At 33.1% G+C, this 22281-nt stretch overlaps 2 protein-coding genes across 2 annotated transcripts; both read left to right on the top strand.

Moving 5' to 3' along the window:
• Positions 1–4230: 4230 nt before the first annotated feature.
• On the top strand, positions 4231–8566 carry LOC116126964 (2-hydroxy-6-oxononadienedioate/2-hydroxy-6-oxononatrienedioate hydrolase-like). Its single transcript, XM_031412634.1, has 10 exons — positions 4231–4452; positions 4917–5014; positions 5097–5194; positions 5332–5381; positions 5532–5627; positions 5821–5910; positions 6474–6566; positions 7251–7346; positions 7804–7869; positions 8317–8566. The coding sequence occupies exons 1-10, from the start codon at positions 4231–4233 to the stop codon at positions 8431–8433; spliced, it is 1026 nt and encodes a 341-aa protein (XP_031268494.1). The 3' UTR covers positions 8434–8566.
• An 824-nt stretch (positions 8567–9390) lies between these two features.
• Positions 9391–14523, top strand: LOC116127012 (ribosome biogenesis protein WDR12 homolog). Its single transcript, XM_031412676.1, has 14 exons — positions 9391–9571; positions 9649–9749; positions 10255–10361; positions 10900–10935; positions 11078–11163; positions 11837–11895; positions 11973–12083; positions 12186–12311; positions 12877–13020; positions 13243–13351; positions 13455–13591; positions 13670–13705; positions 13792–13885; positions 13997–14523. Exons 1-13 carry the CDS (start codon positions 9397–9399, stop codon positions 13882–13884), a joined length of 1320 nt encoding a protein of 439 aa, XP_031268536.1. The 5' UTR covers positions 9391–9396; the 3' UTR covers position 13885; positions 13997–14523.
• The last annotated feature ends 7758 nt before the right edge of the window (positions 14524–22281 follow it).

Raw genomic sequence — 22281 nt, forward strand, 5'->3', positions numbered from 1 at the left:
TTGGACGTTAGTTAAGGTGTACACAAGTTGGTATAAACATCCTGATTAAAAAAAAAAAAAAAAAAACTTGTCAAATTAATTTCTAGTGTATATTTAAAGAAGATTTTCAAATCCTAGTTATGTATGCCCAAAAGTAGGGGTGATCAGTTCCAAGCACTAGGGCTGTTCGGTTTTTAGTACCCTACACTTTTTGAAGGAATCGGAATCGGAACTGGAACCAACGATTCCTTGAAATTTGGAACCAAAATCAGAACCATCGGTTCCGGTTCCTAGGTACCAAGAACCAGAACTTGTAACAACAGTTTCAGTTCTGGTTCTGGGTAAATTGTAAAATTCATGGCCTCCCAAAAGTTTTTAAAATGGCAAAAAAACCCGTAAAAACTTACAAATTACCCCCCACCTGGCACTTGTAACAAAAATAAAATTACAAATTATAAATTCAAAATTACAAACTCCATTACTTTGTAAAGGTAGATTCTCAAAAGTCAAACCAACTTACTTTAAATGTTATGAAATATAAATATAAATGTATTCACATTACTTTTTCTACAAAATTTTTTATTAACTCCCCTAATCTTTAATTTTATTTTATATTAGTCTCGGCTCTTGGTTCCTGGTTCTGGTTTCGGTTCCTAACTATAGGAACCGGAACCGGAATCGGAACCGCACAGTAACGGTTCCAAAAATTTGGAACCAAAATCTACCCATTGACGATTGGTTCTGGGTAGGAACCGGAACCAAACCCAGGGTACCCACCGGTTTTGGTTGCAACTGGTTCTTTGCAACATCCCTACCAAGCACCCTACATTTTTTAAAGGAACCAAAACTGATCGATTCCTAAAATTTGGAACTGGAATTAGAATTTGTAACAACGGTTCCAGTTTCGGGAAAAAATTCATAAAATATAAAAGACTATGTGAGTTTGGTCACAAGATGGTAAAACAAAGGGGCATTCAAAAGAGACAAATCTGTAGCCAATTATAATTTCTATAACAATACTACACATACATCATTCTCATATAACATTTCTCATACAACATTAGGTGGCAAGATATGATTAGGTGAAAGTTTAATTTTAACTTTAAATTAGCCAATCATATCTTGCCACCTAATGTTGTATGAGAAATGTTGTATAAGAATGATGTATGTGTAGTATTATTCTTTCTATAATTTCACGAGCAAAGGCAATAGTGGCTTGGTCCACATTCTTTTGTCTTAGTCAATAAAGTGTTTCTTTCAACTCTATAAAAATTGAGTAATGTTATAGCCACCGACGGTAGTGCACCGAATAACGTGGTAAAATATTGACCGTTGATTAATATTAAGTTAAAATTAATAAACGGTCAGGATTTTATCACGTTATTTAGTGCACAAATTCAGTGCCCTATTATCAATGGCTGTATTATTTTCCATAAAAATTTCTATTAGCTATAGCAGACCACAAATATTAATCACTCACTAGAGTAGGTAATAAAAGCCAAAACATGAAGTAGATTGGATGGGATGGACTGGGTAACACATGTAACACATGATAATATCAATGAATGTACAAAACGGCGATGGTAAAAGTCCACTCTGTCCAAATTTGTCACATATGATTCAGCCCTAGAGTTACAATCCCAATTTGTACCCTCATCGAGATTAATTCAATGGCAAACCCAAATTTAATGATGTTAAATCTTTTCACTTAATCAATAATGCATTTGATCTGTTAGTTATTTTATCAAACACTTTATATATTAATTCATATCTTCAAAAGACTTCACATACAAAGCATATATCTAAATCTCACTATTTATTTATATCCATAATTCATATAAATTTCAACTCTCTAAACTCTTCTAACTACATCAATGGCAAGCATACCGCAACACAGCAAGGCATAAAAATCTTATATATGACACAAAGAGAGCGAGTGAAAAATAGAAGAACCAGTAAAAAAATATACGTTGTACCTTAGTGAAAGAAGAAGATCAAGTGAAGTTGTTGCCTTGTTCAAGTTTTCCAACTGAGAGAGAGCGACAAAGATGAAGTTAAATGATGGAAAATTCGTTTTCCCTATAATTTGATTGAAGTTTTTATATATGACAGCAAAATTACATAAACTCTCTCCTTTTTAATGTCATTTTATATCAGTCTTGGTTCTCGGTTTCGATTTTAGTTTCTGATTGCAGGAACCAAAATCAGAACCGCACAATGTCAGTTCCAGATTTTTGGAACTAGAACATATCCATTCACAACTTGTTCAGAGTAGGAATTGAAACCAAACTTTGGGTTCCAATCGGTTCTTTTGAACACCCCTACCCACAAGCACCTATTATCCATTAATGTGAGAAAAAATCTCTTTCAAAGGGGATTGTCTCTTTCCAACTTCTATTCTTGATTTAGGATTTTTATATGCATAAAAAAAGGTATATTCGATATTATCAATTAATTTTTAGAGTAAGTTGTATTAGAACCCATTTTGAAACTATATAAAGGCCTACAAACACTTCATTTAAAAATTATAAAATTTATTTAGTTTATACTTATTACAAGCATACTTTCCATAAATGTCCTTCATTTTAATTATTTTTTTAAAAGTAAATATACCTTTACTTATACTAAACAACTCGTAAATAAAATCACGATGTATTAAATGACATCAAATATCTGAATGAATAATATGATAAAATTCTCTATAGTTATACTAGTGGGATCAGACTAATTTTATTACTATAAGAATATTATAACTTAATCAAGGTGTAGTTACAAAAATTATTATTTTGACATAATTATCCTTAATGTAAGTGGTATAGAGGTAAAGTATGCATAGAAATACAAAAAGTTTTGTATCAACAAGCTCTAATTGAAAACCTATAAATATTTTGACTTCAACAAAAAAGTGTCAATACTAATAAGTTATTTTGTACCTGTATGTATATGAATGTAGAGACAATATTTTTTGTAATATATAGATAATTATTACTATATAGAGACAATTTCTTTAAAACTAGACTTAAAAAAATTATAACTTTATTATAATGTATAACTGGCCTAAATTGGGATCATAATTTTTTATGATTATATGCAGTAGTAGATTTAGAAATTTCTGTTAGGATGGACCAAAATAAAAACTAATTGCATTTAATATTCATATTCTATTTTTCTAGTTGAAATTGTCACAAAAAGAAAAAAAAATTTGAGGGTAGACCACTGACTCTGCATCCGTCATTGACTATATAATAATTATTTTTATATAGATTATGACTATAAAAATGTTTTATTGTTCATGATATTATATGTCTGCGATATTACATTACAATGTTACAAAATCTGACTTCGTTTGGTTCATTATTCTATAGTTTTTAGAATAATCTTTTTAAAAAAATTAAATTTGGTAGGTATTATGATGTATGACTAAAGAATTAACAAAAATAATCCATATGTTTGTTTATTTACTAAACACCCCTATAATAAAATATTAAAAACTAATAAAAATACCTCTAATCCACCCATTAAATACGGACAGTTGACCACCGCCGTTAGAGGGTGGCTGAAATGTTTTTGCAATTTCTAAAAAAATATTTAAAAGTGTTTAATTAAATTAATAAATTTAAAAGATTTAAAAGAAATTAAAAAATATAAAATAATATTTTAAAAATAATGACATTTTACGGCAAACAAACTGAGTCTAAATTGATAATATAGTAGATAATGTGACGTCGATGAACCCCACATCCACGTTTATCGATGAGCCCCACATCCACGTTTAACCAAATTATAGACCTAGTACTGATTGTAACTTGTGATTCTGTGAACGTACGAAAGGAAAAGACAGAGAAGACCCTTCATCATCCATCAATCCTGAGAGGATCTTCTTCACTTAGCCCAATCAAACTCGCGGTTGTGATTTGTTAAAGAAATGAGCCTTAACTATCATTACCAACAATCAACTTCTCCATAAAGTAAAATGACGACAGGGAAGACCACCCCAGCTTTTAATTTTGTACTGTGGGAAACTGTTTTGCATGCCAAATAAGTGGAAATAAGTGCCAATAGCATAAAAATGCAAACTTTCAGAAATTGGAAACAGATTATTACAGTACAGGACTAACCAAGTTGTCATTTTTATGTATAAATTAGCGTTAAACATTTGAACATCGTCACATTGTGGCAGAAACTAAACTACAGACAAACTCAACTCTCTCCTCTCTTTGCTTTGTTCAGTGCTTGTTTTGAACAATTATGATGGCTCTCAAGTGGGGCTTTCCTCCTCCTGCTCATCATGCCACTGCAATGGCAAAGAAATCTGGGAGTTTAAGGGCTGGTCTTACGAAGGTGGTGGTGAGTGACGGTGGGGGTTGCGGTGGTGGTGATGGGTTTCCGTCGTTTCTTCCGAAAGAGGTTGAGAAAATTAAAGACCCTTTTGCTAGAAGTTTGGCTCAGAGGATTCAGAGACTCCCTGTACAGGTTTACTGCTAGTCTACTCTTCAATTTTCCTTCTTTTGCTTCTGCATTTCACTGTGCTTGAAATGCATGTTATTGTTTATTTAATTTCTTTATGTGGGAGATGGAATTAAAGTTTTTACCGTTTGGAATGTGATTTATTCTTTTTTTAAATCTATTTTTTGTTGAAAGAAATTAGAGATGCCCTTCAATTGAAGGTGTAGAACTTGAAGATGACACGTGGGAGTGATATACTATGAACAAGGGTGGATTTTAGGTCAAGCACATTGTGATTTCAAGATCCTTTGATAGTACAAACAATAGGAGTGAGAAAATCCATTACGATTGTACATGCTTGTGAGTTTGGTCAGTTCTTTAAACATGGAAGTTCTGGTTCTGACTGAGTGCTTTAATTTTGCTGCCCTGTAATATTATTAGTCTCTTTGTCTACTTACTATGTGGTACTTATGTGGCTTGCTTGTGTACAGCAAACTGAATTTTCAGGAAGTTGCATAATGAGTAGTTGCGTGAAACCAAGGATAAAAAATGAAACAAATCCGGTTGTTCTCTTGCATTCGTTTGACAGGTTTGTGATATACACAACCTATACTATGATTACAATCATCTTATTTCCAGCTGAACCTGGTTCAATATGTTGTATCACTTAGTTCTTGTTTAGAATGGAGAAGCGCATACCCCTTGCTTGAGGAGGCTGGTTTGGAGGCTTGGGCTGTTGATGTTCTGGGATGGGGATTCTCTGACTTAGGTTCATCAACCTGTCTTGACTAGTTTCTGGATTCACCTATGTTAATATCTCTTAGGTCTATGTCGGAAGTGTGAAATGATGCTAATTTATTTTTTTTTCTTTGTGCTTTATTTTTTTTCCTTTCTTCCCCCAACAAGAGAGGCTTCCACCATGTGATGCTGCTTCAAAGCGCTATCACCTCTATCAGGTATCTTGATTGATTCTTTATCCCAGCTTTAAGTTTGCCAAAAACAACTAGCCAATGTAATATGGCAGACTAAACTTTTCATGATTAATGGTGGCAGTTTGATTTCTTTCGTTAAGATTGGACACTGATTTTTCCTCAATGAAATTTTAGCTCTGGAAGTCCTACATTAAAAGGCCAATTGTTCTAGTTGGACCCAGTCTTGGTGCTGCTGTAGCAATTGACTTTGCAGTGAACTATCCTGAAGCTGTAAGCGTTTCATCTTTTCAATTCATTTTCATGCCTATGTACATAAAAAGATTTAGACTTTAGACATTCTGATCTCTCAAAATTGCTGCTTTAATTCCAACTTATGTACTCACTTTTGCTTCCAGCTTTTTACCATCAAGTACAGAGTACTTGGTCAATAATGTTTATGTTAAAAAGTTATTTCCTAATACAGGTTGAAAAGATGGTTTTGATCAACCCCAGTGTTTATGCAGAAGGCACGGGTAACCTTGCAAAATTACCTAAGATAGTGGCCTATGCTGGGGTAAGTCTCCACATTTAGTGATTCAAGTAACTTTGACATTTTGGTTTATATAGTAGAACGGCGGGGTCAGAAAAAACACCTAATTGCAAAGCATATGTTACAAAAAGGAATAAGAAAAAAGTAAAATGAAAGAGGTTATAGAAACTGAAGCAAGGAACACCTAACTAACAGAGTGGCCTGACAGTAACATGATCTTTAAAATTAAACAAATACATAGAATATTGTACCTCCTAATAACCATTAAACTGTTTACAATTTATCGTTTCCTTATTTAATAGTCCACTTGCATGAATCAGATGTATAATGGTGATGCAGGATGCTTTTTAGGAAACACTGTATTTATACTAACACCAGGAGTTGCTGTTCTATCTTTAAATTTGGTAGACTTTGTTGTCACATTTTACATAACCAAGGTGGCACTAGTTATAGGACAAAGAAGGATGCTTCTGTACCAGAAGATGATGTTGCTCTGTCATATGTCCAGCATTTTTTTTGTGATTTATCAGATTTACTCATTATTGAACTTATGCCGCCTAACTGTTTTATTAAACTTTATGAATCAGGTTTCTTTGTTGAAGAGCATTCCACTGCGCCTTTATGCTAATATATTAACCTTCAATGGCATCCCATTATCTAAAGGGTTAGATTGGACTAATGTAAGTCAATTTTTTCTTGTCAAGACAGATGATTTTCTTTAAGGGTTGTGCTGAGAATTTCAATGCCAACAAGTTGAGCTAAGTCAAATACTTGGGCACATTTGAGGTTGGCTCAAACTGATTGCTTAGCTTTAAACTTGGCTCAAGTTTGATTGAGCTTGAAAAAGAAAGCTCAAGGTCAATTCATGTTAGGTTGGTGAAGTATTTGAGTCAATTTGGGCTCAACTTTGGGCTTCAATGATATATAGTTTCTGTTCAAATTTTTCACTGAGAAGATCTTTTTTATGGTTCATAACATAAATTTACTATATTAATATTTATACAATTTATGACATAAATCAACTTGCATGTAAAGTATTTATAATGCATATAATATATGTAGATATAAATTTGTTTTATGATATAAAGTACTCTTAACTTATGAGCTAAATGACTGATAGCTTCTAGAGTCTTTGAAGTTTAAGCTGAAAAACTGGATGAGCCTAATCCTGAGATTGGGTCTGGTTCAACTGTTGAACGAATAGAACCAAATCAAATTCTTATCAAACTAAACTCCAATCTTGGGATAGATACTTGGTTTAAGATTACACATTTTTGAATTTATTTTGGTTTAATCGAAAGTCTTTCTGCAAGGTTTCATGAGGTGAAATCTAATAGATGTTTTATTCTTGTATGAAATTCTAGGTAGGTCGCCTACATTGCCACCTCCCTTGGTGGAAAGATGCAACTGTTGACTTCATGATTAGTGGAGGCTATAACGTAGTTTCACAAATTAAACAGGTATGGAAATGCTATTTTTTTTTTCCAACTATGTAGACTGAAATGTCAAGGATGGAATCCCGCTCCCCGAGAGGCAGTATATAACATCAATTCCCTTTAATATAGTCACATGTGGATTCATGACAGTTGATTATATTTGACATTGTGTATTTGATAGTGTGTCTTCCATTTGGTACTTATCATCATTGGTCAGCGGTGTGCTCAGTCTTAGCTTCTTAGGTTGGACATCCAAGTAGCTGAGATGTTATGCATTTTGGAAGCCATGAAAAATTCTGATCTAGTTTTTTCTTTTGACAATTTGGACAATGGAGGGCTAAATTTCGTTAACACTAGTCCGCCAATGTTGAGTATAATTTGGATTTTGATAGACACCGGTTCTCAAAATTAGCATTGACAGAAAAAATGTTTTGGAGTGGTATTTGGGTCTTTACATGGTATTTATATTTTGATTCTACAGGTAAGGCAGAAAGTACTTATCATCTGCAGTGAGCAAGATCTGATTGTCGATAAACAGCTCGCAATGGTATGTTTCAAGCTTTTTGCTTCCTACTCATTCTGTTCTAACTTCTATGATACTCTTCAAGACAAAAAGACCATACAACAAACCCCAATTCATTCTGTTCTAACATGCTCATTTTCCAAACAAAAGATCACACTTCTATTCACTTGCACCGATACTAAATATATATTTGTTGAATATGCATATATAATAACTTGCGGAAACTTCAATTCTGGTTTGTCATGTGACCTCTCACTGGTCTCATGTCCAAGTGAAAGCTAAAGTACAGGCTCATAGTCAACAAAAATACTATTTATAAAAGTTTAACTATAATGCATTTGCCCTTGCTAGATTGTGCTATAAGCTTGGTTTGAGCAGTTGATCAAACGCCTTCGTTGGCTAGGCGTGTATATACGCTGAAACACATAATTTAGTTACAGTTTCTGATGTGTTTCTTTAAACATGCTGTAGAGGCTGGAAAGTGAGCTGCCGAATGCAATTATGCGGAAAATACCAGATTGTGGTCATCTCCCCCATGTTGAGAAGCCAAACCGTGTTGCGAAGTTGATTGCGGCTTTCGCCAGGTGATTCGACTCTTGCTGACAGAGAAAGCATCCCAGATGTGCTAAGCCTAATGCTGCTAACTTGCTAAGTGCTAACAGGCCATTATAGGTATCAAATGCTGTTGTGGTTAACTTGCTACTAATGAGTAAAGAAATGATCAGTAGACTCTGTATATATAAACACTTCAGGGTTTAGAGTGATCTGATTCTATCAACTATCAAATCAATGTAATTTATTTTATAATTAGGGTCTCTCTGCCACGATTACTTAACAAAAATAAAGTACGATATATGAAATCAACTTTTTTGTTTCTCCTCTCTCATACACTTTCTCGGGAAAATATTCAACTCTTTCTCAAATTCCCCCTTTCCGTAATTCAATTCAGAAGATTATAATGAACTTAAATGGATTAGACTGAATTTAGAATGTATAGTTGAGAGAGAGTGTTTTTAAGCTAATGGGTACACGGTAAAGATACTAAAATACAAAAGATTTATTTATTTAGATATATATTATGTATGAAAAGTTTTTAAAAAAGTAATTTTAATGTATTAAAATAAATTTTTTGTCTTATAATGTTTATAAGATATATGTTAAAGAAAATCGCGTTTTAAATAACCTGTAGAACAATATTATATTTATAATTGAATTATATAACTAAACAAGAAATAAAAGATAAAATAATTATTTTATATAATTTTTATTTGTATGATTTAGTTGTAAACTAACGTTATCATGTGTAACGTGTAGTATTACTTTTTATTATTAATATTTCTAAATCTTTTATTTTTGAGGCCTGCCCAAAATGATGATCCATTACGCCTGATTTTCTGGGCCAGGCCTTGCTTCGAACTAAAACCCTAGTTTCCCTTACATTTTCTTCTCCTTCCTAGTATGTAAAACCCCTAGCTCAGTTTTTAGTACTTATTCTGCACATCAATTCAACGACAAGAAAAAAATAAAAAAATAAAAAAAATTAGCAAAGCAATGGAGCTGAACATGGCAACAGACGATCAAAATGAAGAAAATTTGAGGCGCGTTCAAGTTCGCTTCATAACAAAGCTAAAACCTCCACTGAAAGTACCTAACACTTCAGTTGCTATCCCTTCTAATCTCACTCGCTTCGGCCTCTCCTCTGTTGTAAACAACTTGCTTCAATCAGGTACTTTCGTGTTCCTATCCTTTAAAAACTTAGCGAGTTTTTTTAGTTTCTAATTGTTGTTTTTATGTCTTGTTCAGTGAATTCTGAGTGGCAATCTCAGCCCTTCGATTTTTTGATCAATGGCGAGCTCATTCGCATGTCGCTTGAACAGTTTCTTCTGGCCAAGGGCATTTCTGCGGTACGTTTTGATATATATATATGTTTAAATTTTAGTTTTGGTAATAGATGTTTTTTATTGATGCTTAGATGGTTTATTAATCATAATTGTCTGACATGATTAATAGACGGGTGTGGACTTCTGTGTCATTTTTAAAATTTAGACGAACAATTCTCCTTTAATGTTGTAAAGTGCTAAAGGTTTAGCATGTTAGACAATTATGACTAACAAAGCAATCTGGGGCGTAATATGTTCAGAGTGCTACTAAATTTGATCTTCTTTATTCAAATTTTTAGACTTGTTGTTTGTGTCAAGTTACTTATTAAAATACCGATTTTTTTAAGTACTCTTATTAAAGCTTACAAGAACTTGAGGGTTTTGAAATTCTTCAAAAGTTTCTTGGAGGTATTGCTAGTTTTGGAATTAGAAGGGTTTGTCGATAAGAAGAGTAAACTTGAAGGAAGTGAATGTGACTTTCTGTGTTTTCTATGATGAATGATTAATTAGAATCTATGACCAACTACAGGAGAAGATATTGGAAATTGAATACATAAAGGCGGTGGTTCCACAGAAGGAGGAAGGGCCTTCTTTACATGATGATTGGGTTAGTGCAGTTGATGGCTCTAATCCTGGGTATGTATGTGAATGTGTGCATTGTGCAATATATTTGCTGAGAGTTGAAAAAGTTTTGGGGTTACTGTATAGATGGATAGAAATTAGAGGAACTATGAATATTGTTTGCTTTTACTCTTATCTCTTTCATTTAATGATTTTGGTTCTACAAACTCAATATAATCCATGTTAGTGTTAGCTAAACATATTTCTTAGGAGAAATACTACCAAAAATATCACGAATTTGTTATAGTCTTAGTCATTGTGCTTGGTATTTATATGTTTACTGTTCAAACTACCAAAACGGACCCTGTTCTGGTCTTGTTTACATGGAGCCCTCCTTGAAAAAATGAAACCCAAATTATCAAGAGTTGTCTGACTTCAAAATGTTTTATTGGAGTTTCTATGAAGAACAGAGGTAGTTCCATGGTTTTATTATATCTCACTTGGCACGTAAATTAGATTTTGTTGAGACACTTTAATTATTTCCCTTTGTGTTGCTTCATTTTACCAATAAAACATATGTATCTGATAGCTGCACAAATTTGTCATTTTGCAGGTTCATCTTGACCGGTTCCTATGATTGTTTGGGAAGGTAAATGTTTTTGAAGTTTTTGCCTAAAACTTTTATCTACATCCGCACTTCAATATGCTTTATTGTATCTTATTTAGTTGTAAGGAAGTCAATGCCTGCTGGTATTTCAGCCATTTGATTTTTGAATTGTAATTCTTTATAGGGTATGGAAAAACACTGGATCATGTACACATATACTGGAAGGACACAGTGGTGCATTATCTTCCATTAGAATCATTAATTCAGATGGTATGACAGTATTGACCATCTTTAACATGCTTAATGCCTATTGTTTAATAGTCTGGCTATTTTTACCCTGAAAGATGACCACTATTGGGCTTTTGATTTTTAGCTATGCTTGCTGCCTACTTTAAACATCATTTATTTTTAAGTCCTGAAGCACCCATTTATGATGGCTATTCATATTTGACCTTTTATCTTATTCTTAAGTTAGCAGCTATTGTTTTTTCTTCCTAAATGTTTTTAACCTCAATATGTTTTGCCAGTCTCAAAAAAGGTATTTGGCAGATGTTGAACAGTAAAGTAATTTATATAACCTGTCAAAGGTGTCAAGAAGGGTGTAGAAAAGTACATTTTCGTAGGGTATTATGGAATAATTGGACTTTTCTCCCTAGTCATATAATTTTATTTTGTTGGGCAGTTTTGAGATTCCACACTTCGTAATTCATATCGTATAGATGTTGTACAGATGTTTGATCTGCTAAGCTAAATTACCAGAAAATTTCCAATGTTCAAAATGGTGTTTTAGTTGTAAAAGGACCAAATTAGCATACCTCTTCATCTTACCTAGTCCATGCTTTATTGTTGATTCTGTCTATGGTCATGTCCAAGTATTATAGGTGCATATGTAATTATCTTCATCTTTGTTTCTATATTGGTTAGTTTACGGTTGTAAATGCAGGTATGACAGATGTCACTGTTGCCACTGCTTCAAAAGATCGGACTGCGAGATTGTGGAAGGTAAGTGGAAGAAACTAGTGATTTTAAGTGAAAATTCAGTTCTCAGGCTGATTGTTATATTCTCTTTCCTGTCAAAGTTTGATGCAGAGGAGGTTATTAATCATCCTAAGAAGATACAGGCATTCAAAATTTTGCGGGGGCATAAAGCATCTGTACAGAGCATCGCTCCAAAGACTTCAGGAGACATGGTCTGGCTGTTTTTGCTGAATTGTATTTTCATTGATGTAAGTTGCATGGTTGAATAGCCATTAAGCTGATTGCTTCCATCTCTTTTGTTTACATACGCTTAGGTTTGTTCAGGCTCCTGGGATTGTACAATCAATTTATGGCGGACAAATAAGTCCAATGCGGAAGGTGATCAAGTGTCAATCAAGAAAAGAAAAGTGAATAATCAAGCTGATGAATCTCAGTTGGAGGTATACATCATTTTCACTCCCTTTTGGGTGCATTTGAATTTCTGAAGTCTCTGAAAAGTTTTTACCTTGTTGTTTCTCAAGGCTCATGGTGCACAATCCTCCTTTAGCAAGGTTCACTGAGAACATGGTTAAAGTTGTAGCACAAAACCAATGATAAATTCAAAGTTTCATTTTTATTAATTTCTTTAATCTTTTACTGCTTACATGAGGATTAGTTGATGATGTTGTACAAAAAATGAAATTTAACATGGATTCTGTGTAAGACAATGGACACTTTTTCAATTGATATGTCTAGCTGAAATTAAACATCTTGTTCTATGGGAAAGCCAAGTGCCCCTGTAACAATTGATAAATTAAAATTTTCAATTTCAAGAGCTAGTAAGGATTTTTTAAGTTTCATCTCTTTTTTAAACCTTTTATCTTTTGGCTCTGTAATTTAGAGAGCTTATTTCTCTTCTTACATGCTTTTTTCAAGTCTTTGTGACCTTAAGTTGATGCTTAATTATTGTATGTTTTTTCCCTAGTCATCTCTGTTGATATATAAATGAAATTTCATTTCATGTAGGCAGAAGCTGTGTCAACACTTGTGGGCCATACACAATGTGTATCATCTGTGGTTTGGCCAGAACATGAAACAATCTATTCTGCATCTTGGGATCATTCTGTTAGGAGATGGGATGTTGAGACGGGCAAAGATCTTTCAGATATAGTAAGTCAGAATTACCTTTTAACCTTATCATTGGATAGAGAATACATACAACCTTTTCAACAACACATGTTTTCTTCTTTATCTTCCATTCGAGAATGGAGTTCAAGTAGCTCATATTAAGGTTTAACTGTTAAGATTTTTTTTTTTTTCATGCTTCCATTCAAGACATGGAGCTAGAGTTATCCTTTCAAGTTTAAATGATAAATTCTCCTTCTTGCTCAGTTCTGTGGGAAAGTTCTTCATTGCATTGATGTTGGAGGTGAAGGTTCTGCCCTCATTGCTGCTGGTGGTTCCGACCCAATTCTTAGGATCTGGGATCCTCGGAAACCTGGTCTGATTCTCTCTTTCTCTCTAACACTCTCTCTCTCTCTCTCTCTCTCTCTCTCTCTCTCTCTCATAAATTTGCATCTTACATGTTCTTTGTTGTTTTGTAGGAACATCTGCTCCTGTGTTTCAGTTCTCATCTCACAGTTCTTGGATTTCTGCTTGCAAGTGGCACAATAAATCCTCGTTCCATTTAATTTCTGCATCCTATGATGGGAAAGTTATGTTGTGGGATCTGAGAACTGCGGTATGTATCATCCTGTCTTCAGGTATTCATTAATATATTCTAAATACTGTATAATATATGTATGTTTTTCTGTTGTAGTGGCCTCTTGCTGTCATTGATTCTCACAAAGACAAGGTATAGTATTAACTTTCCATGTAGTTCTTTCTGGTTCTCATGTTAATACAAGCATGTATTGACTTAGCAGCCGTGCCGTGTTTTAGGTATTAAGTGCTGATTGGTGGAGAGGTGACAGTATAGTCAGTGGCGGCGCAGACTCTAAGCTTTGCATTTCTTCTGGAATTTATATACAGTGAGGTAAAATATCTCTTAACAAATTCCTTTAAATTTGTTTTGAAGGTCAATTTCAGTTCCATCTCCTTCTAGGTTTACTTAGCTTGAAATAAGTTGACATCTCTTTTGTTTTAGTTTTCAAGGGAAAAGTGAGATAATTGATCTTCACATGGAGGAGGGATAACTTCTACAGAATGTGAATGGTATTGCATATAGCATCTTTTTTGGTTAAGAAGATCGACATTCAGCATGTTCCATCTTAGCCGTGTTATTACCTCAAGGCATGATATGGAGATGGATGCATACTGTTCATGTATTAAGCGGGAGGTCAGTTGCAAGTCTATGTTGTATCAATTTTGTTCAAGGAGCTTCAAGTTTCCAAAATAGCATCAAACTACTGTCCTTAATTTATGTAGTTTTCTTCCATTTGTTTAACTATTATCACTGTGCTTAAATCTTACACTTATACCTCACTTTATTACATGATTTGATATGTCAATATCTATCACAAAGTTCCGAAAATTAGTCCGAGCTCCTCGATGTTTTCTTTGGGTAATCAACTGTTTACCCTGTTCAAAAATACACTACTGTATTTGAATCAGTTCTTGTTCTTACCTCTTTTGAGGAGCAACTATTAGATGGGGTGAGATATTCTGATCCATTGTGGGAAAGATTATTCATTCTTCTTAAAAGCATGATGTCTCTGTTCTCATTTATGTGGGAATTTCTAAGTGGGGCTCACAAATGGCATCTGCATATAAATAATATTTGGAACATGGTGTGGAGAATTTTCTTTTGGTTTAACAGGAAGATAAATGTACTTGAATGATGATGTATATGGGCAGAGTTCAAGTTGAGTTTGAAAAAGAAATGAAGCAGTGAGTACATCTTTTATGTGAAAGTACAAATCTCCCTTTCATTAAAGAATTTAGGGTCAATTAAATTATTGGGATAATGATGTGAAATTGAAGCAACTTTTTTCTAATCATCCAAACATGACTGGTCTTTTCAGAACCCTAAGGATTCCTAGAAAAGAACTAGAACCCCTTTTGGCTTCAGGATACCTTGTTCAATTTGCTTCCAAATTTGTGTTTGGAAATTGCTTTTGTCAAAGGGGGTTTTGTTCATTCTGTTTCCATTGATGATGATGATGAAGTCATAAATGTGATGAAAGCTCATTTATTTAAAGAAACAAAATTTAGGCTCAAAGTCTTTTTGTTGTATTTAATATGAGCCACAAATAAGAGAAAAAAGCCTCAACCCTTTCAATCTGTCATATATCTTTCATTTCTGAATTCATTTCTGAGTAGAAAAAGATTTGGGGCTTTAAAAGCATGTGGTTTCCTTCTAAATTCTCTTCCCCAGGTCGTTATTTTTGTCACTTTCCAAAAAGACTTTTTGAGTCAAAGTTTTATGGCTCAAACACCAAAGTTCCTTCGCTTTCTTTCTCAATGTGTCATGTCATCTAGTGTTAGTTTCTGTGAATATTATATATATATAAAGTAACTGAAATTTGCAGTTGATGTCACCTTTGTAGTATTATACCAATGAGCGAGCCTCTGGTTTTTTTGGTATATCCATAAAAAGGGGGAAGGGTGTCACCCAAAAATCAAAATACAAAAAGAATCACCCTGAAGAAGAAAAGGTCATAAAAATCAAATTATTTCTTTTTTGTCAAACTTATACTTAATTCTAACTTTACCTTTCTCTTTTCCTTTCATTTCACTTTTATATGATATTAAAAATAGAAAGGCCATGATGAACATTGCCACCAAATACATATTACAGAATAATTCTAAATACTATATATATATATATACACACACACACTCAAGTGTGGAAGTTTTGAAATTTTTTACATGTGAATAAAAAATCACCGATCTATCAACAACTTCACAAAAATATAACTCAAAGGCAACATCAGTTGTTAATCGTCAATTTGCAATTAAAAACCTTAGGATATCCAATGTTTGTGTATATATTCGTCCGCGTGTATGTATGTGTGTATATATATATATAGATGGGAGGGTAGAGTGATCTCTATTTTCTAATAGTTTTAATTGGGTTAGAATTTTATGTAAATTACATACATTGCTTCATGAGGAAATATGAATGTAAAATAAATTATAAACTAAGATATCTTGAACTTGACTCCTAAATCTTTCTAAAGTATCAAAATTAATTGATATTACATATGTTGAAGCATTTTTTTTTTTTCAACAAAACAGTCTATAATATGTCAAATTAAAAGTAGTAAGGTAGTAGTTAGTAGTTACTAGGGGTGTTAAAAAATACCCGATACCCAAATCAGAACTGGAAATCGGACCAAATCGAAAAAAACAAGTTACCTGGAAATCTAGTTCAATTTTGGGTTACAATATGGGAGAAAACCAGATTTTCGGTTCGGATGTGCTAATGCATGTTTTTAAATAACTTTAGTTATAATCAATTGTTCAGTTTCAGATTACAATATGAGAGAAAAGTCAATGATTAATTATAATTGATGTTATTTAAAAACATGCATGATAACTAGACATGTTTTCCGGTTAGCCTTGAACCTCTAATAACCGATTGATTATATCATGAATAACTCCTTGTTCCATTTTCTTTAGAGAGTTGTAAAGTTGAAAACTCTATTTGATGAAAGAAGAGAAATAATACTTGGGTGTGCAGAGAGCTGGCTAATAAAGAAACAATGAATGAAAGAGAATTGGATATTTGCTTGTACCAGACCGAATTTTCGGTTTGGTTCAAAATAAGTTCAACCACCAAAACGGTTCAGTTTCGGTTCGACTGATTGCTTGAATCGGATTTTTGGTTTGATTTAGAAAAACACCAAACCATTTTGAGTACTTGGTTTTGCATAACTCTAGTAGTTACTTATAGAACTTTTGTAATAAAGTAATAAGTAGTGTCAACTTTAAATATTTTTTTTTTCATTCTTTTACTTTATATTAATTTTTTTTAAAACAAAAGCTCACTAGAATTATTTAATATTTTTGAAAATATATTTTTTAAACATATTTCTTGCTTTAAAAAGTAGGTAGGATATACAACTTCCTATTTCTATCTCTGTACTTGTTTTATTATGTGAAGTAAAAAAATACCAAATAAAATACAAAGTTATTTAGATCAAAATCCCAAAAATATTTAAAAAAAATATAAAGAAATCCAGTTAAAAGACAAAAAAACTCAAAATATATATAAAAAACCCCTCCAAAAAGTAACTTAAATTTAAAGTGTGCACAACCCCACGCGTAACCAAAAGCGCGTGGAATCCGCATATCCCCCATCTACTTTTGTTACCAAGCAAAGATAAAAAACAACTCACGTGTACATCCTCCTTAAATGCCAACTGTCCATTTAGACTTTGACTTACTGTGTATTATAAAATACTTATTGGTAAAACATTTTCAAAATTTTTTTCCCTTTAAATATTTCTCATAAATAAATAATATTAAATACATAAAAATATTAATAAAAAAAATATTTCCAAAAACTTTCTAACAAAATAATAATTTTTCACAAAAATATCTAACAAATACCTCTAAAACATAATATGAATCGACGGTTGTAGTTTCTACAATATACGGCATACCAACACTTGAGAAGCACTAAAACATTACCCACTTTCCGGACCAAAATCCGGAGCTAACTCCCAACCTGAGGCTTGGTAGTAGTACTTTATTGATATTATATTTATTTTATAATTCTGAAAAAAACTCGTTGAAAATAAAAATAAAACAAAACATAATTTCCTTTTATGACAGTGAGTCGATCCCTTTATCTTCGGTTCTTGTCTGAAAATCTCATTTTGTTCACCTTATGAAGAATCCGCCGTGTCTGCTGTAACACACTGCTATGGCGTAGCCATTGCAGCCACTGAAACAGCAGCGTGGAGCTGCGCATTTTGGGCTCTGCTTTCTTCTTTCTTCTTCTCCTTGAACGCGCTTTTCATATTTTTTAAAGAAGAAAGGTTTGAATTTTTTTTTTTTTTTTTTTTTTAAAATTATGGACGTTAGTCCAAATTTAATATTTTTTTTTTAAGTTTTTATTTTCATATTTGGTTAGGACGGGCGTCCCTTATTTGCGGGCGTCCGTCCAAATAAAGGGACGACCGTCCATAACGGATGAATGGCCGTCCCTAATGTTTAATTTTTTTTATTGTATTTTAATTTTTGACGGGCGTCCTTTAAATAGGAGCGTCCTTCCATATAATATGGACGGCAGTCCTGTATAACGTTCATCCATGCATGGATGGGTATTCACTAGAAAAATATTTAAAAAAAAATCAAGCGTCTATTGTTGGTGTAGTCACCGTACACATGACTGATACACATTTTCGGTATAAATTTTTAGTGTCCGTAACTTTATTGATATATTATACTTCTCTCTCGTAAATAAATGCTTTTACCTTCTCATAGGGAGGAGGGGGCATTGTGAAAACTCTTATATATTCTCTTGCTTTATTCTCTATAACAATCTCTCACTTCTTCCTTGCATATTTTCTTTGCACAACTTTACCATAGTTCTTCCCTATTCTTTCATCCTTCAAAACCTTCCCGGGCATTCACAAGAGACAAAACTGTAGCCAATTATAATTTCTAGATTTCACGGCAAAGGCAGTATTGGCTTGGTCCACATTCTTTTGTCTTTGTCAATAAAGTGCTCTTTCAATTCTATAAAAATTTCTTTAGCAGCCAACAAATTCAATCACTCATAGAGCAGCTAATAAAAGCCAAACATGAAGTAGATTGGATAGGATGGACTGGGTAACACATGTACACATTATAATGTCAAATTGTCAATGAATGTACAAAAAGGCGTGATAAAGTCCACCTATCCAAAATTTCACATTGATTCGGCCCCTGAGTTACAATCCCAGTCTGTAGCCCACAGATTAATTCAATGGCAAACCCAATTAAGGATGTGAATCTTTTCACTTAATCAATAATGCATTTGATTTTTTGTTATTTATCAAATACTTTATATGCTGATTCATATTTTCAAAGTACTTCACATACAAACAAATCTAAATCCCTTCATTTATTTTTTCATAATTCATACAACTTCAACTCTTTAAACTCTTCTAACTGCATCAATGGCAAGTATGCAACACACAACAAGGCATAAAATCTTATATATGACACACACAGGGCGAGTGACAGAAGAAAATCAAGTGAAGAAATATCGTTGTACCTTAGTGAAAGAAAAAGATGGAGTGAGCCGTTGCCTTGTTCAAGTTTTTCAATTGAGAGAGAACGACAAAGATGAAGATAAACGATGAAAATTTGTTTTCCCTATAATTTTGTAAGTTTTTATATATGACAGCAAATTACATAACTCTCCACTCTTTAATTCATTTTATATCAGTTTTTGTTCCGGACTTCAGTTCTGGTTCCTGCAAGAACCAGAACCGGAACCGCACAATATCGGTTCTAGTTTTTTTGAATTAGAACCTACCCATTGACAATCTGTTTCGAAGGAACTAGAACCAAACTCCGTGTCCTCTTCGGTTCCGGTTCTGATTGGTTTTTTTGAACACCCCTACCCACAAGTACCTATTATCTATTAATGTGAGAAAACATCTCTTTCAAAGGGGATTGTCTCTTTCCAACTTCTATTCTCGATTTAGAATTTTTATATGCATAAATAAAAGGTTATTCGGTATTATCGATTTAATTTAAGTAAGTTGTATTAGAACCCATTTTGAAACTATATAAAGCTCCACAAACACTCATTAAAAATTATAATTATTTAGTTTTTACTTATTACAAGCATGCTTCCATAAATATCCTTCATTTTAATTATTTTTTTAAAGTAGATGTACATTTACTTATACTACAACTCGTAAATAAAATCACATGTATTAATGACTCAAATATCTGAATGAATATAATAAAATTCTCTATAGCCATGCTGTGGGATCAGACTAATTTTATTATTATAAGAAGATATAACTTAATAAAGGTGTAGTTACAAAAATTATTTTTGACATAATTATCCTTAATGTAAGTGGTATAGAGGTAAAATATGCACAGAAATACAAAAAGTTTTGTATCCAAGCTCTAAATTGATTGAAAACCTATAAATATTTTGACTTCAACAAAAAGTGTCAATGCTAATAAGTTATTTTGTACTTGTACGTATATGAATGTGGAGGCAATATTTTTTGTAGATATAGATAATTATTACTATTAAAGACAATTTCTTTAAAACTGAACTTAAAAAAATTATAACTTATTATAATGTATAATTGGCTTAAATTGGGATCATAATTTTTATAATTAACAGTAGCAGATCTAAAAATTTCTGTTAGGATGGACCAAAATAAAAACTAATTGCATATAATATTCATATTCTATTTCTTAGTCGAATTGTCACAAAAAGAAAAAAAAATTGAGGGTAGCCCACTAACTCTGCATCTGTCATTGACTATATAATAATTATTCTTATATAAAAATGACTATAAAATGTTTTATTGTTCAGAATTATATGTGTGTGATATTGCATTACAATGTAACAAAATCTGACTCCTTTGGTTCATTATATATAGTTTTTAAAATAATCTTTTGAAAAAGGTAAAATTGAGCGGGTATTACGATGTAGAATTTAAAAATAATAAAAATATTCTCTATGTTTGTTTATTTCTAAACATGCCTATATAAATATTAAAATTAAAAAACACTTCTAACTCCTATTAAATACGGACAGTCCCATCATTGTCAGGATGATCGGAGTGATTTTGTAATTTCTAAAAAATATTTGAAGTATTTATTAAATTAATAAATTTAAGAGGTTTAAAAGAAATTAAAAGTATGAAATAATTTTAAAAATAATATTGGGTGCGTTTGTTTTAGTATTTTGGATAGATTTAGGGATAGTATGAGTTATGGATGGGGAGTATTACGAGGTAAATTTTAAAAATTTGTAAAAAGCCCTATGTTTACTAATTTAACTAAAGACACTAACATATAAAATGACAAAACACTCCCACCACCTGCAATGTCAGATTCCAGCCACCACCGCCGGAATCTGGCCGAAAATTTCGTTACGGCACAGACTAGTCGGATCTGTGCCGTAACACGTCTTATGGCCTTTTCCGGCCAGATCCATGGGGATCTGGCCGAAAGGCCATCTACAGTTTGTTATGCCGTTGACGGCCGAAAAGGCCAAACGAGGGCCATCTTTGGCCGTCACGACGACCAAAGATGTGGCCGTCTTTTTCGGTCAACGGCGCCATTTCTTTGGCCGTCGCTGACGGCCAGATCTCGGCTACCACGGATCTGCCAAAAGGCCACAGCGGTGAACTCTGGCCATTTCTGGTCGGAAGTTAGCTTGGTACAGATTTCGGCTATCACACGATGGTGGTTTCTGGAATCTGACAAGTTGGGTTGATGGGTGTTTTTGTTAATTTTTAAACTTTTTTTAGGGGGTATTTAGTGAAATTAATAACCTTATGGTTAATGTAATTAAAAAAAGATAATATTTTTAGAATATATACTACCATATTTGGAGGATAGGATCCAATAGGGATAAAAATATTAAACCAAACATGCAGAATATTTTACTGTTTAACTACAAACAACCTCAATTGATAGGAGATAATGTACGTGGATGAACCCCACATCCACGTTTATCGATAACCCCACATCCACGTTTAATTAAATTATAGACCTAGTACTGATTGTAACTTGTGATTCTGTGAACGTACGAAAGGAAAAGACAGAGAAGACCCTTCATCATCCTTCAATCCTATCTCCTTCACTTAGCCTAATCAAACTCGCGGTTGTGATTTGTTAAAGAAATGAGCGTTAACTATCAGCCAACAATCAACTTCCCATAAAGTAAAATGACGACAGGGAAAACCACCCCAGCTTTTAATTTGTACTGTGGGAAACTGTTTTGCATGCCAAATAAGTGAAATAAGTGCCAATAGCATAAAAATGCAATTTCAGAAATTGGAAACAGATTATTACAGTACAGACTAACCAAGTTGTCATTTTTATGTATAATTAGCGTTAAACTTTGAACATTGTCACATTGTCAGAAACTAAACTACAGTCACAAACTCAACTCTCTCCTGTCTTTCTTTGTTCAGAGCTTGTTTGAACAATTAGATGGCTCTCAGTGGGGCTTTCCTCCTCCTGCTCATCATGCCACTGCAATGGCAAAGAAATCTGGGAGTTTAAGCTGGTCTTACGAAGGTGGTGGTGAGTGACGGTGGGGGTTGCGTGGGTGTTGGTGGGTTTCCGTCGTTTCTTCCCGAAAGAGGTTGAGAAAATTAAAGACCTTTTGCTAGAAGTTTGGCTCAGAGGATTCAAGACTCCCTGTAGGTTTACTGCTAGTCTAATCTTCAATTTTCCTTCTTTTGCTTCTGCATTTCACTGTGCTTGAAATGCATGTTATTGTTTATTAAT

The sequence above is a fragment of the Pistacia vera genome, unplaced genomic scaffold (genome assembly GCF_008641045.1).
Source record: "Pistacia vera cultivar Batoury unplaced genomic scaffold, PisVer_v2 Contig188, whole genome shotgun sequence".
NCBI lineage: Eukaryota > Viridiplantae > Streptophyta > Magnoliopsida > Sapindales > Anacardiaceae > Pistacia > Pistacia vera.